This window comes from Rhinoderma darwinii, chromosome 3 (genome assembly GCF_050947455.1).
Source record: "Rhinoderma darwinii isolate aRhiDar2 chromosome 3, aRhiDar2.hap1, whole genome shotgun sequence".
Lineage (NCBI taxonomy): Eukaryota > Metazoa > Chordata > Amphibia > Anura > Rhinodermatidae > Rhinoderma > Rhinoderma darwinii.
Window position 1 is genome coordinate 199,533,447 of NC_134689.1, and position 15,122 is coordinate 199,548,568.

Consider the following 15,122-nt stretch of genomic DNA (forward strand, 5'->3'; position numbering starts at 1 on the left):
CCCCACACCGTATAATACCAAATATTTGCCCCCACACAGTATAGTTCCCTCTAGCTGCCCCACACAGTATAATGCCCACACAGATGCCCCCATACAGTATAATGCCTCCATAGCTGCCCATACATTATAATGCCCACACAGAGGCCCCCATACAGTGTAATACCCATATAGTATAATGCCGCCCCTTCTGCCAGTGCCCACATTTAGTGACCATGTAGATAGTGCCACTCACAGTGCCCATCTAGATAGCGCCATAATGTCCAATATAGATAGTGCACATATAGTGCCACAGTGCCCATGCAGATAGTGCCGCTTCCCCTAGGAGCGGAAACTACAGCCAGAGCATCAGCCACACTGTTGGCAGGGAGTCCGCGCCAGGAGGTGCCCATGATGTCACTGTCCATATATGGCCCCAATGGTGCCATCTACAGGGGGGGTAGCACTATCTACGATGGGTGGCGCTATCTTTAAGGGGGGTGTTTCACTCTACATGGACACTGTGGCACTATATGGGCACTATCTACAGCAAGAGGAGAGGAATCCAGGACACAGCAAATGGAGAAGGGGGCGTGGATGCCGCAAGAGGAGGCGGGCAGGCAGTGGGACCAAAGGCGGAGCTCTGAAGAGCTCAGTGAAAATTCGCACAGCCCACTGCCTATACAAGTAATTGATGGCGAGCAGTGCCTCAGCCCAGCCTGCACTTCCGGTTGTGACGAGGAATGGAACGTCACAGGAAGTTAAAAATTCAGACTGTGCCCGTGACTGCATTACAGAACTTTAAAAACCCTCGGACGTTGAAAAAAGCAAGTATATTAAAAAATGACTTCTGTGCAAATGAATGCATATTAAAAATAACAATTATTCCTGGCCGACCCCTTTAATACAATTCTGCTCGTTTCTGCTGTACATTGTTTATGAACAACTTGCATCATGGCATTTAGTTTAAAGACCTATGTCTTGATCTGCTGCTGGAAATACCTTTGTATATTCCATGATAATAAAATATCATGTTTTGTCTCCTGACTGAAACCTTGCTTGAGACCAAGGGCTACTAGACAAACCATCTGTAAATTGGTCTTTATTAAACTAGATTAAATGACTTGTGCATGGTCTGGTATAACAAACATAGAAGCTTTAAAGGGGATGTCCAGGATTAGAAAAAGTTTCTGCTTTTTACCAGAAACCGTGCCACACTTGTCCACGGGCTGTCTTGTATTGCAGCACAACTGCTTTTTCTAATCCCACACAACCCCTTTAACCAGTACATTATGATATAATGTAAAGACGGAGAGCATCATATATAGCGAATTATGTGGTGTGTTGTCATTGTTGTAATAACGTATTTATATAAACCTCGGCAATGTCTGTTAAGCATAGCTAATATATTCTCTTGTAGCCACTTTCACACCGCAATGTTTTGCTTCAGTATTTGTAGGCCAAAACCCAAAGGAACTACAAATCTGTTCATTATACTTTTACTTTATATTCCACTCCTGGTTTAACTTTTTATAAATACTGACTAAAATACATAAGGCCAAGTTCACTGAGTTTTTTTTACGCGGAAACTGCGTCTGAATCGGCGTTAAATAATGTCTGAAACCGCCTCCTATTTTAATGGGAGGCGGGTTTTTTTCCGCGGTAGATTTTAGCAGCTCGTAGTAAAAAAAAGTGGCATGCTCTTACTTTCCGCGGTTCCGCCTCTGACTTCCCATTTGAGATCAATGGGAGGCAGAAAAAAGCGTTTTTCGTTGTGTTCAATGGCGAAAAATGCAATAATCAAAATTCCGAATGTTGAGGCGGATTTTTCTGCCTGTAAAAAAAAAATAAAAAAAACTGTGAATAGGGCCGAAGTGTGAAAGTGGCCTAAAATATGTCTCCAGTTTTATACGACTTCTTGCATATCCTAGAGGCATGTTAGAAGCTCATCAATTGCACCAGGACCTCTTTGTTTTACAGATTAGTTGGGATCCCAGCGGGAACACCCCATCTAATGTAAACTTTTGTTGTGTTAAAAGTCGAAAAAGTTCCAAGTTTAGGTATACATACAGACTTAAGTCGTCTATCAGAGCTGAAGGGTCTGGTCCTGTCCCTAGGTCTGAGACCTTTGTATTCAGAACATCAGTAAAAGTCCTAGCTCCATCCCAACCAGTGTTGTTTTCTGAAATCCCTAAGTGACATGTTAGAAAATCAGAAAACTGCAGAATCCCTTTGTCATTATCCTTGCAGTGTTTTGGTAAAAGGGCAGTGCAGGTGTTCTGATCTTATAGCTGATCTCTGCTGCCCTCTCACGGATTATTTATGGGAAATTCATTCCAGCCATAGAAACATTTGTCCTGGAACATACATTTCTCTATTATGGAGAAAATGTGCAAATGTATCCAGATTGTGCCTTTTTATTAAAGTGTAGCTAAATGTTTGACAAACTTCTGACATGCCCTAGTGACATGTCAGAAGTTTGGACTGGTGGGGATCCGGGCACTGAGACCCCTACCAATTGCTGGAACGAAGCAGCTGAAGCACTCGTGTGAGCGCTCAGCCGCTTCGGGTCTGTACGGCTTTTTCCGGAAAGCCGATGTATCGGAGTACGGGCTCATAGACTTTCTATTGTGTCCGTACACCTATAAATTTATTTATGGAAAAAGCCGAACAGACACGAAGCAGCTGAGTGCTCACACGAGTGCTTCAGCTGCTTAGTTCTAGCGATTAGTGGGGGTCTCAGTGCCCGGACCCCCACTAATCCAAACTTCTGACATGTCACTATGACATAAGTTTGTCAAACGTTTAGCTACACTTTAACGTCTATGCTTTATTTAATAATATTGGATTTTTACTTTTCATAAATGTCTTCAGAAGTTTATGCCCTAAAACCAATCTAGACAAATATTATTGAATAGTTTTATAGTACATTGTTAGTCTGAGACGCACCCAGATACTATCGGGAGCCATATTTGGGGTATTATTCCCTCTAATAAGTCTTATTCCTGAGCATCCCCATGTACTTAGCTACTACTTGTGGGACCAAATAGTGTGAAATACAAGTATGTTCCTTCTTTTTTCGTCTTTATTTAATTTATTTTCTCTCCATACAAATATCCATTCAACAACGATTAGTATGACTGATGCCGCTGGTAACCTTCTGTGGCCCTATATAGTCTCAATTATTAAGTACAAGGCTTTGTGCTGGCTGAAAAGAAAATTCCCACAATGAGTACACTAGTCACTGGGAGTATTAACCTGGGATTATCCACGTTTCATGACGGATTATGAGCAGATTGTTTGACCTCTGATTATAATCTGCTTCTTGGATACACACAAAAGTTTTATGTGTAAAACATGTAGCTGCGAGCGATAAAGTTCTGACTCGCATTTAACCAAGTTTACTTTACAGCTATAAAAATAGTTTTCACTGTCACATGGTACAGCAATTTCAATCTTCTTGTTGTTTTTAGGCAAATGTAGATGGTGCGACCTATTGCTGTCGTGGGCCCTTTAAGAATGTTAAAAGATTTTTGTGTGGCTTTCATGCTCTTTTTATTTTATTATTTTTTTTTTTTTAGTTCCCTGACAAGTGTTTAAATGTAGCCCAGGGCTTGGTAATCAATGAGACTTTAGCAGCACTGTACTCATCCTTGTAATGATGAAGTGTACTCTCTTGTGCATCGCCGCGCTCTTATGAATGTTCTTCGGACTGGTTACACAGCTATCCCTTATTAGTCTGCTCCCCACCCCCTTTTACTTTCATACACCGCACAATTTCTTTCCTGAGGTCTTGACTTATTGCAACAAACTCAAAATATAATAAATACCTCTGAAATCCAACTGCTCTGTAAGGCAGCGCTTTTATTAGTAATATGTCAAAGACTGAGATTTATCTGATGTGTTGACTTGAGCGTATAGTTCTATTGAAGCACCATCTTTTTTCCTAAGAGCTGCAAAGACTAATCCTTTCTTGAGAAGCATATGCCCTTGGAATTACATTAAACTTTTTATGTGGGCAGTGATAGAAATAGGGCTGCTCCTGCATAGCGTTTTGATCCATTGCGGCTTTTACTACCAGCTTAGTAAAACTCCATTTAACATCCAGTACAATGGCTTGAGCTGGGCAGGGTTCCAGCTCTTCTCCACAGAAAAGAGGAAATAACTGAAACTCACCAATTCTCTGTCCAAATTTAACAAAAGCTCGGTCTATATCGGGGATAGAAAAACTAATCTTACAACCAACTGCACTATCACGTTTTCAGTGGACTTTTTTTTTCTTTATTGTAGTCATTCCTGTTTAAAAGAAAAATCCTATATTTAATGATCTTGGCAGACTACCTCTTACATGGGAGCAAACATGTCTTACAAGCATGCGTTTATTGGATGACACCTTATGTGTATTCCTAATGATATGCCATAAATGTTTAGGGTAATAAGCCTTTAAAACCTTGTAACATGGCCTCAAAAGAGCAAACGAAAGACTTTTCAAAAATATATGTATTAGAGGTAATGGGAGTCCGCACCGCCAAGCACCAATAAACCTCCTTAAAAATAGTGTGTGTCTGGGTGTGTATATATATAATATATATATATATATTATTACCGCCTTTCTTAAAAAAAAAAAAAAGCTGTGTGTAGTCATACCCATATAAAGGATGCAGTATTTCTATATACAGCCAGCAGCTGACATGGAATTCTCTAGTTGGTTGATAAGTTCTTGTAATATCGGATGTTTTTCATGTAAATATAAAATGATTGTGTTTCCCCAGGATCTACAGACTGTGTATGCTTTGCTACTGTGGGCATTAGTGATCCAGTAACTTCAGCTCTGCACATCATTTTAGGTATGTATTTTAAAGCTGGATTTACATGGGATGGAAACGCTGCAGATGTTCAGTTCAGAAAACCTGCAGGAGATTACAGTCGCAGGCATGTGGATGGGATTTCAACAAATCTCATCTACATGCTGTTGAACTTTTTCGGGAAGGAAATCCGAGCATGCTGCAAACTCTTAGGCCCTGTTCACATTGAGTGTTTTTGCAGGCAGATTTTGACCTGCCTGCACACCATTTGTTGCGTTTTTCGCTGCGTTTTTTCAGCCGCGGCTGTTGAGCGCCACGGGCGAAAAACGCCTTCTCTGCCTCCCATTGATGTCAATGGGAGATCAGAGATGGAAATGCCCGAAGAAAGGGCATGTCGCTTTTTCCTGTGAGTGTTTCATTGAAATAATGGAAGGCGATTTTGTCCGTTTGTTGCTGCACGTTCCGTGACACAAGCCTCTGAAAAAAAACCTTTGTGAACATACCCTTATTCATATTGTTTTGGATGGTCACCCTTTTCAATGTAGAAGGGGTAAAATCTGCACGTATCACTTGCAGATATGCTGCAGAAAATCCAGAGCATTTTATCAAACCTACTAAAGGTTTTTTGTTTTCTTTTTTTTTTATAACACCCAGTACTACAGCTTAAATATGTAAGATCTAAGCAACACTGACCAAAGCTATGAATAAGGAGCTGTGGAATGGCGCCACATTCAGAATTTGTGTCACCTTAATTCCGAATACGACTGTGTGCATTGTATATGTATAATTTAGTAAGCCGTCTGCCTCAAGTGGCTCAGCTCTTCAGGTCAAAGCTCGATTAGTACTGCGCAGGCAGCAGTCATGACAGGCTGTTTCATATTCTGGGGTATTAAGGCTGAGCTCACACTAGTGTACGTTTCATGTGTATGCCGGTATAAGGTCCGGACTTATAGGTTAAACGGATACCTCCAACAAATGCGACACAGTGGCATAGGCTCCCATAATAAAAAAGAAATTGAAAGTGGTATACAGTTTTTTATGGGATGCTTCACGATATAATAATGTAGTCGACTACACTATTCAGCAAAGAAAAAAAAAAGGTATACCGCCACGATCGGGGCTAAAAGGTTACTCTTTTGACCTCTAAGTGAAATGGGGCCTATAGATATGTTTAGTGTACATGCCTGGAGCTTTCCCGGAGTATACATTAATCGTAGTGTGAACCCAGCCTAATCACATTTTTCTAAAATGTCGTTTAGATTGAGAACTTTTAAGTAGTGTATGTTGTTCGATAGAACTAAAAAAGGAATGCCAAGGGTCTACAGACCACGTTTATCATTCCTTCCTTCCTTACATGACAGATGGAGTTCTTCATGAAGAGGTTTTCCATCTCTCTGTGTGATGTTGAGGGTTATTCTTAGCACTCACTATCTTCCTGTACATTGCCTTCTTTTGACTCGGACTGTTCTCATGTGTGTTGCCACCTTAACAGAAATGTCTGAGATGGGTAAAAAGGATCATGTTTTTTTTTCCCCCAGAACCAGTGTTACTCTTGTCCATGAGCCGTATTCAAGCCAATGGAAGTGTGCTGTAAGCATACGGGCAAGAGTAGCGCTGTTTTTCGAAAACAATCCCTATAGACGTATAATTCTCATAGAACATATTTTTTGTGCCTTTTCAACAGGTGATTGTCAGCCACTGGATGTAAGCTCGGTTCACCACAAAAAGATGTTTGTTAAATACTCTGTGTCGTTGTTGGGCTACGGTTTTTATGGCGATGTGTTGAAAGGCAGTGAAAAGAATCGTTGGCTGGGTCCGGCTAGATATGACTTTTCAGGTAAAATAACGTAACTTTTGTGTTTTACATAATGGATTTGCTGCTTGATTCTGCATCTTTCTTTAGAATAATTGAATCCAGGACAGATGGGAGCTATAGGCCATAAATGTATAATACAGTTTGAGGATAGTCAGAGGCTGAGCACAAGCTTCGTGATTTGCTTTTTTTTCTTACATCTTTTAATCTCAATTTTGTCATATCTCCTGATAAAAGTTTAATCATTCATCATGGGAAGTAATTCAGATCTGTATCCAGTAGCCATTTATCAAGGCTTTCTCCTTCTGAAGAGTAATGTTTAGAATGTGGTGTCCCAGTAGGAAAATTAAAAATAAATTTGTGCGAAAGTCGTCTAAGCTGTGATACGCAATTAAAAATGTAAATGTAATTTGTGGGTCTGAGAGTTGTTTTGCTGAGCAGCAATGATCTATTATTTTCCTGCACTAAATCTCTCCAATACTCCAACATCCTTATATAGAATTATGGAAATTGTATTTATTGTTGTTTTTGGGTGTCTCTGTGCTTCCAAATGCCATAAATCTTTGCAATTTACTTCAGTAAAATCACCTTTACTCTTATATCAAAATTAGGCTCCAAACAAATTACGGCTTACCATCATTAAATAATGCCGCGTTTTGTTATTTAAATGATTGCACTTTCTCCACTTCCACCTCATCTCGTGTTTGTGTCAGAAATACATAATTGGATATAAATACATAACTTGGTTTGGGTCGGGAAACTTAGGTTTGTTAGTAAACCTGAATTCAGTTCTGATGGCAGGGACAAATAATGCAAATGGCAGCTGTGCACAATGGGATTTGACTAAAGCGAATACAATATTATGTCAATCAGCGAAGTAGCCACATGGGCAGTGACATTTTTTCCTCCTGCAAAAAACTCTGTGTGTCACACAGAGTTTTTTGCAGGATGAAAATTCCTCCTGCAAAAACTGCTCCAGTAGGTTTTTGCACAGTGGTTTGACAAAAACTCGTCAAAACACTCGTCGAGGTTTTTTTTCCCTCTTTCTGACTGATTGAAATGGGGTTTTGGAGGCGGAAACTGCCTCAAGATGGGTCATGTTGCTTCTTTTTACCACGACGAGTTTTTTTTACTCGTGGTAAAAAAACTCGTCTGCCTCCCATTGAAATCAATGGGAGGCATTTTCGGGCGGTTTTTGAGGAGTTTTTTGGCACGGTTTCTGCCCCAAAAAACTCAGTGTGAACAGGGCCTAAGGCCTATTCAGAGGAGTGTTCTTCACATCCGTGTGCTGTCAGAGGGTAGAACGGACTGCACACAGACTAAACACTGACACATTAAAGTCAATGGGCCAATTCACATGTCCAATAATCGCAGCATGCACTAGATTCCCGCTCTAAACTCACCTATTCAAGTCATTAGGTCAGTGGAAAAAAAACAGGCCGTACATGGATGCCACCTGAAAGCAGTCCGTTTTTCACTGGTTGCTAGCAGATGCTGAAAAGAACACAAACTCCTGCCTGTCAGTACTTCATTGTTTTTTGTTTTTTTTTCAATAGTTGTGAAAAAATATTTGGTCACTGATGCTACATGGAAGTGGAAAAACTGGCACACGGAACAAACTCAATCCTGATTGAACTCTGATGAAAAATCTGTTGTCCGTTTTACCCTGATGGCACACTAGCGAGTTTTACAACGCTCGTCTGAATACAGCCTAAGGCTCTGTTTACATCTTTGCTTCAGAGGGTTCATGGGTTCCGTCTGAGCTTTCCGTCGGGAACCCATGAACGGAACCCTGACTGAAACAAACGGAAACCATAGGCTTCCGTTTGTATCACGATTGATCTCAATTGTAATGGAACCGGTGTAAATGGTTTTTGTTTGTCCCCATTGTGCAAGGATTCCGTTGCTTTGAAGGAATGAATAGCGCAGTCGACTACGCTATTGATTCCGGCTACACCACGGAACCCTTAAACAACGGTGACAAATGGAAACTATTTACACCGGATCCGTCACCATTTCAATCAATGGTGAGGCAAACGGAAACCTATGGTTTCCGTTTGTTTGTCAGGGTTCTGTTCATCTGTTGGCCTGAACGGAGCCCTGACGCAGATGTGAACGAAGCCTTATATGTACTCTTTTTCTCTCCTGCTTTTCTTATTTCTTGAATGGCTTATTTTACAAGCAGGAACAATTCTCATAATCGAGCAGGAAGTACAAGTGAATCTACATTTTTAACGAATAGAAGTAATGTAATTGCAGTAAACGTTAGTTCCATCGTTTAAGCTTCTATAAGGCGGTGGTCTAAGCTGCGTGGGCAATTTTTATTAGCCAGTCTCACTAATAAAATTATTAAATGAACTTAAACTGAAAGTAGTAAAAAAGTGCTGGTTTGACCTTTGCTGAATGACGCAGTATGTAAGCAGGTATAGGGATGCAGACACTGACCCTTTGTGCTGTTTGCTTCTTGTCAGTCTTCTGGTAAAGAGAGGTGAGGCCAGCTAGCCAAACAGGGATAGAATTCCTAGTACAGCACCACACATGAAACCCTTTTAAAATACTGCTTAAAATTATGATCAAAATTGCTCTATCGCAGTGCTTTAAACTCGCTGTTAAAAATCAGTATAGCTTAGGCCTTAACATGAATAGGAGATTGACAGCAAGACGGTCTCTAAATTCTTAAAGGGAGTCTGTCACCAGATGTCCGTATTGAACTACCAACAGGCTATTCTAGATTAGGCTATCCTAACCGGATTCTGATATGTATTATGTCTTTCCACAGAGTGCCGCCTCTGAAGAGAAAAAGCTTTTATTGCATTTATGCAAATGGACATTTTGGAGCAACGAGGGCGTCACAGTTGCTCCAAAATGCTCTCTCTTCATTCCCCAGTTTACCAGGCGGGTGAACTGGGGAACAAAAAGAGAGCATTTTGGAGCAACCTGTCCCTCCTTGCTTCCTTTGATTGACGGAAGCCAGGCAGCGTACTAGGCGAGTTCACGCCGGGCCGTGTACGCACGCGACCCTACATCCTAATCGGCGCATGTACAGTACTGCCAATTAGAAATATAACAGTAAATATTACACTGCGCATGCGCAGATTGAGATGTAGGGATTACGATTATGGATTACGGAGATGCCACATTTTATATAGTTTTTTTTATGGTTTACTACTTTTGCAAAGACAAATCTAATTGTTAAAAATAACATTTGTGTTTTGTCGCCATATTCTGAGAGCCATGACTTTTTTTTTTTTTTTTTTTTGTGCATCGATTTGAGTGGGTTGAGGGCTTATTTTTTTGCGGGCGAGCTGTAGTTTCTATTGGTACAATTTTGGGGTACATTAGACTTTTTGATCACATATTTAATTTCTTGTGGGAGATGATGTGACCAAAAAATAGCGATTCTGGCGTTTTTAATGTATTATTTTTTTACGGCGTCCACTGTGCGGGTTAAATAATGTTATATTGCAAAAGTTCGGACGTGATGATACCGATTTTGTTTAGTTCATCTTTTTACATCACTATAGAAGAAAAGGAAAAGCATTTTTTTTTAACTTTTAATATATATATTCCTTTATTTACTAAAACTTTTTTTTTTTACACTTTTTGTTCGCTGGTACAATACACTGCAATACTAATGTATTGCAGTATATTGTTATTTCTACAGTCTTCTGTTAAGCCCTGCCAGAGGCAGAGAGAAGGCAGACCATGACAACCATCGGCACCCCGTGATCAATGGGGCCAATGAGCTGCCGGGGTGGGCCCCCCACTTTCTAACTCCTTAGATATGCAGCGTATGGAGCCTTCTCAGCGCGTGAGTCCGCTCCATACATCAACCACCTCACCAGGATGTGCTATTACGTCGTGGTGCGGGAAGAGTTTATCCCCTTAGTGACCACTGATACGCCTTTTTACGTGATTCACTACTGGGCTTTAGGCTAGGCTGACGCCTTTTCACGTCAGCCTAGTCTAAGTCCTGCACGGGTCTCCCGTGCAGGCAGGAGCCGGGGCTCTGCTGTCTGATGACAGCTGAGCTCCTGCTCCAACGCCCGCGATCGAAGTTTACTTCGATCGCGGCTGTTTAACCCGTTAAATGCCGCCGTCAATAGCGACCGCGGCATTTAACTTTGTTTACAGAGGGAGTGCGCTCCCTCTGTCACCCATCGGCGGCCCGCGAATGCAATCGCGGGTCTCCGATGGGGTGTCATGGCAGCCGGGGGCTTGATAAAAGCCCCCAGGTCTGCCCTGGACATATTCCTGTTAGGACGCGCCGGAGGCACGTCCTAACAGATTGCCTGTCAGATTTACACTGACAGGCAATAATGCTCTGGTATACGAAGTATACCAGAGCATTATAGCAGCGATCGGATGATCGCACAGTAAAGTCCCCTAGTGGGACTAATAAAATCAGTCATCAAAGTGAAATAAATATTAATAATAAAAAGTACAGTAAAAAAATAAATCCATTTTTTCCCATAAAAAGTGGTTTTATTTAGTAAAAGTGTAAAAAAAAAAAAAAAAAGTACACATATGTGGTATCGCCGCGACCGTAATGACTCCATTAATAAAGTTAATATGTAATTTAAACCACAAAGTGAACACCGTAAAAAAAAAACGCAAAAAACCATGGCGAAATTGCAATTTTTTTCCATTGCCCCCCAAAAAAGTCATAATAAAAATGAATCAATAAGTCCCACGCACCCCAAAACAGTACCATTCAAAACTACGTCTTGTCCCGCAGAAAACAAGCCCAAAAAATCACTACATTGATGGAAAAATAAAAAAATTACGGCTCTTGGAAAGCGACGATGCAAAAACAAATAATTTTAGTTCAAAAGTGTTTTTATTGTGCAAAAGTCGTAAAACATAAAAAAACCTCTACATATGTGGTATCGCCGTAATCATACCGACCCATAGAATAAAGGTAACATGTTATTTACGTCGCATAGTGAACGGCGTCAATTTAAAAACGCATAGAACAATGGCGGAATTTCAGGTTTTTTTTATAATCCCCCCCAAAAAGGTTAATAGAAGTTAATATAAAAATTATATGTACCCAAAAATGGTGCCATTAAAAAGCACAACTAATCCCGCAAAAAACAAGTCCTCATACAGCTATGTAGACGAAAAAATAAGAACGTTATAGCTCTTTGAATGCGACTATAGAAAAACAAATAAAATAGCTTGGTCATTAGGGCCTAAAATGGGCTGGTCACTAAGGGGTTAATAAACTATATTGCTCCAGAAACTATCTTTTTACCTAATGGTACGTCAACAATTCTGCAGCATTGCAGATTTCACCCATTTGCTGCGGAAAAGTAAATCCGTGGCATTTCGGCAACATTCTTGTTTTTAAGTGTGTATTTTCTCCACTATTTGCGGATGGGGTTTTGAAGACTCCATCCACTTGCGTTGTACTGTAAATTGCTGCGGATTTGCGTGTGAATTCCTAGCTGCATATTAGACCCGAACTTGTATGTTATTTTATTATTTGGTTTAATTTGAATCCGAACAATTTCTACATATAGATGATTTATATGCTGATATTAAAACTATTAAAGTGTGGAAAGGCATGAAATCATTGAAAAAAAGTTGGGAGGTTTGCATATAAAACCCATCAGCTGAAAAGATCATTCAGGCTGACATATTTTTTCCCCGTCTCCCTTGTCCAAATCCAATAATTTCCCCTCAATATGAGATGTTGGAGAGACAGTCAGGCTGCACTATTAGATTTAAAAAAAAAACAAAAAAAAAACAATGTCTGCAGAACTCAGATTTGTTCACATTAATGCTCTATTCACACGACCGTGTACGAGTGTTGGCCGATAAAAACGGCAGTTTGGGTCCGTTTTTCTCGGCCTTTTTGCATCTCTTCCGTGCTGTTTTCCATTTTTAACAGCCAATTTTGACCCATTTTGCAGCCGTTTTTTTTCCCTGTCGGTTTTAAAAACGGATGAATTACATTTGTCAATTTTTTGCCACACACTTCCCTCTATAGATAATTCCACACAGCCCCCCTTGTAGGTAGTGCCGCGCAGCCCCCCTTGTAGGTAGTGCCGCGCAGCCCCCCTTGTAGGTAGTGCCGCGCAGCCCCCCTTGTAGGTAGTGCCGCGCAGCCCCCCTTGTAGGTAGTGCCGCGCAACCCCCTTGTAGGTAGTGCCGCGCAGCCCCCCTTGTAGGTAGTGCCGCGCAGCCCCCCTTGTAGGTAGTGCCGCGCAGCCCACCTTGTAGGTAGTGCCGCGCAGCCCCCCTGTAGGTAGTGCCACACAGCGCCCCTGTAGGGAATGCCACATAGCCCCCTGTAGGTAGTTCTTCACAGCACCCTTTTACATAGCAACCCCCCTATCTTTCTGTAGATGGCCCCACTGTAGGGGACCGTTCCAGGAGAAGTCACTGACTTCAATGTCCATATATGGACCGTGAACTCAGGGACTTCTAAGGCGGAAACACCGGCTACAGTGCGGGGGATTACGCTTCAAAAGTCCCTGACGTCACTGTGTCCACATTAGTACAGTGAAGTCAGGGACTTCTGGAGCGGAAACACCGGCCATAGCTTTGGCAACGCTGTGGCTGGGGATTGGTGATTCCGCTCCTACAGGGAGCAAAAAAATATCCTCCTCACATTCACTTCACACTGTGAGGAGGAGAAGAGAGCGAACGAGCGGTGGAAAGCTCGGCCGTCACTCGGATCACATCCGAGTGACAGCCGTTCTTTGCACGGCCCTTTAAACTTCTATGAGAGCCGTGCGGCCGGGAGAATGGCCGGAAATAGGGTATGCACCATTTTTTGATGGCACGGTTTACCGGGCCGACAAAACATCGGCCGTATGAATAGCCCCATTTGGGTTGTATTGTTCCTGCTGCATTCAAAAAACGTCCGTCACACTGCCGGGAAACCCTGTCGTGTGAATAGGGCCTAAATCTGGGTGTACTCACTGTATACAAGAAATACATCATTATATCCCTACACAACACCTCAAAGTCAAAATTACGGGTTAAACAAACATGGCAGGACAGAAAAAAATGTAAATTGCGAAGTCACAAAATGTCCTAATAAAAATTACAGACTGTATAGAAAGCCTTGATAGTTTCTCCTAGAAAATCATGCGTATGGCTTCACATTTTCAATGTATCTAGTTTACAATTTTATTGCATTTGGTGTTTACTGTCCATTAAAAATTTCCATACTTTATTCCATTTCTGATTCAATTATTTTTTTAATCAGTTAAAGTTACTTAATTGATACTGATATTTATTATTATGTCTGTTATCTTAGGTTTCAAGACGTTTTTGTCACATCGATACTATGAGGGAACCGTCTCTTTTCAACCAGCAAAGTGGGCTGTGGGATCTCCAAGGGACAAAATCTGTTGCACATATGGGCAAGTTGCTTTAATAATATCTGATTCCTTGATAAGTACAGAGCAGTTTACAAGTAATATTTCTATACCTATAATGCCTTGTTCAAGCGTGGCGTATTTGTACGGAGAATTCCACCCTGAAAATCCACCACAAAATACTGTACAATCTCTGGGATCTCAGGGCATGTTGCACGTTTCAAAATCTGCGGCCTACTCTGAACAGCTGGATTTTGACACTCTAATAGAGTAGATTGTGAGGAAAATCTGTGTGTAAATGTGTAAGTTAATGCTTAGAATTCCAACGACAGGAGAGCAAATGTCATAAAAATATCATTGACATTAGAAGTTCTGTCCTCAATGTTTAGCCATGTTTAGTATTGGTGCATTAACCCCTTTATGAGGAATTGTCTTTCCCGTTCCAGGTGCTACATTTGCAGGCAAAGTAGCAAGCAGCTGGAGGAGCAGCAGAGAGCGAGGACCTGTGGGTTAGAAAACAATGGTGAGGCCATGTTAATGAAATTTTAATTGCTACCTCAGTGTGGCCAAGAGAATTTTAACACCCTTGTGAATATTTTTAGTATTTTTTTTTTTTTTTTTAAAACCATCATAAAGATACGGTTTACTTCACATACATGAAACTGCTTAATAAAAATATTTAGTACGGTACTGGATAGGAAGAAGTGACTGCTAGAAAGGCCACGCTGTAATAGTTCATTTTGCTGGAATCAACCTTTACGCTGATTTGTAATCGAGAAAATTGTCATTTAAAAGTTTGAAAATGGCAATTTATTTAAACATAAAATGTGACTATTTCTCAAAATATTTCCCTTTAGGGCTTGTTCACATGTAATGGAATTGCGGAAATTTTCTGCACAAACGAGTAGACATGCCGCTGTGGAAAAACCGCACCGTTTCCTGCGTTTTTTTTACTGCAGAAAATGGTCCGCGTTTTTCTCAATGCTGGGAGATGGTGACATCGCATCTGAAAAACATAGAAATTCGGTCCACTTTCCGCAGCAGGAATTGACATGCAGCGCTACGAAAAATACACACCGCAGGTCAATTTCTGCTCGGAAAATATGAAGCAATTCCGTTACGTGTGGACAAGCCCTTACTGTAATTTTTCTACTTGGTTCATTATGGGATTGTAGTGAATTTGTTGGCATCTAT

The 15,122-nt window shown here is 41.0% G+C and overlaps 1 protein-coding gene across 2 annotated transcripts in view; it reads left to right on the forward strand.

The window, feature by feature from the left end:
- CERK (ceramide kinase) overlaps positions 1-15,122 on the forward strand; it is a 97,812-nt gene that overhangs the window by 64,937 nt on the left and 17,753 nt on the right. For both annotated transcript variants that reach the window (XM_075857225.1, XM_075857226.1), the window contains 4 exons: positions 4,749-4,823; positions 6,466-6,618; positions 13,868-13,973; positions 14,375-14,451. In XM_075857225.1, the coding sequence (XP_075713340.1) occupies positions 4,749-4,823; positions 6,466-6,618; positions 13,868-13,973; positions 14,375-14,451 (411 nt within the window). The remainder of the gene's footprint in view (positions 1-4,748; positions 4,824-6,465; positions 6,619-13,867; positions 13,974-14,374; positions 14,452-15,122) is intronic.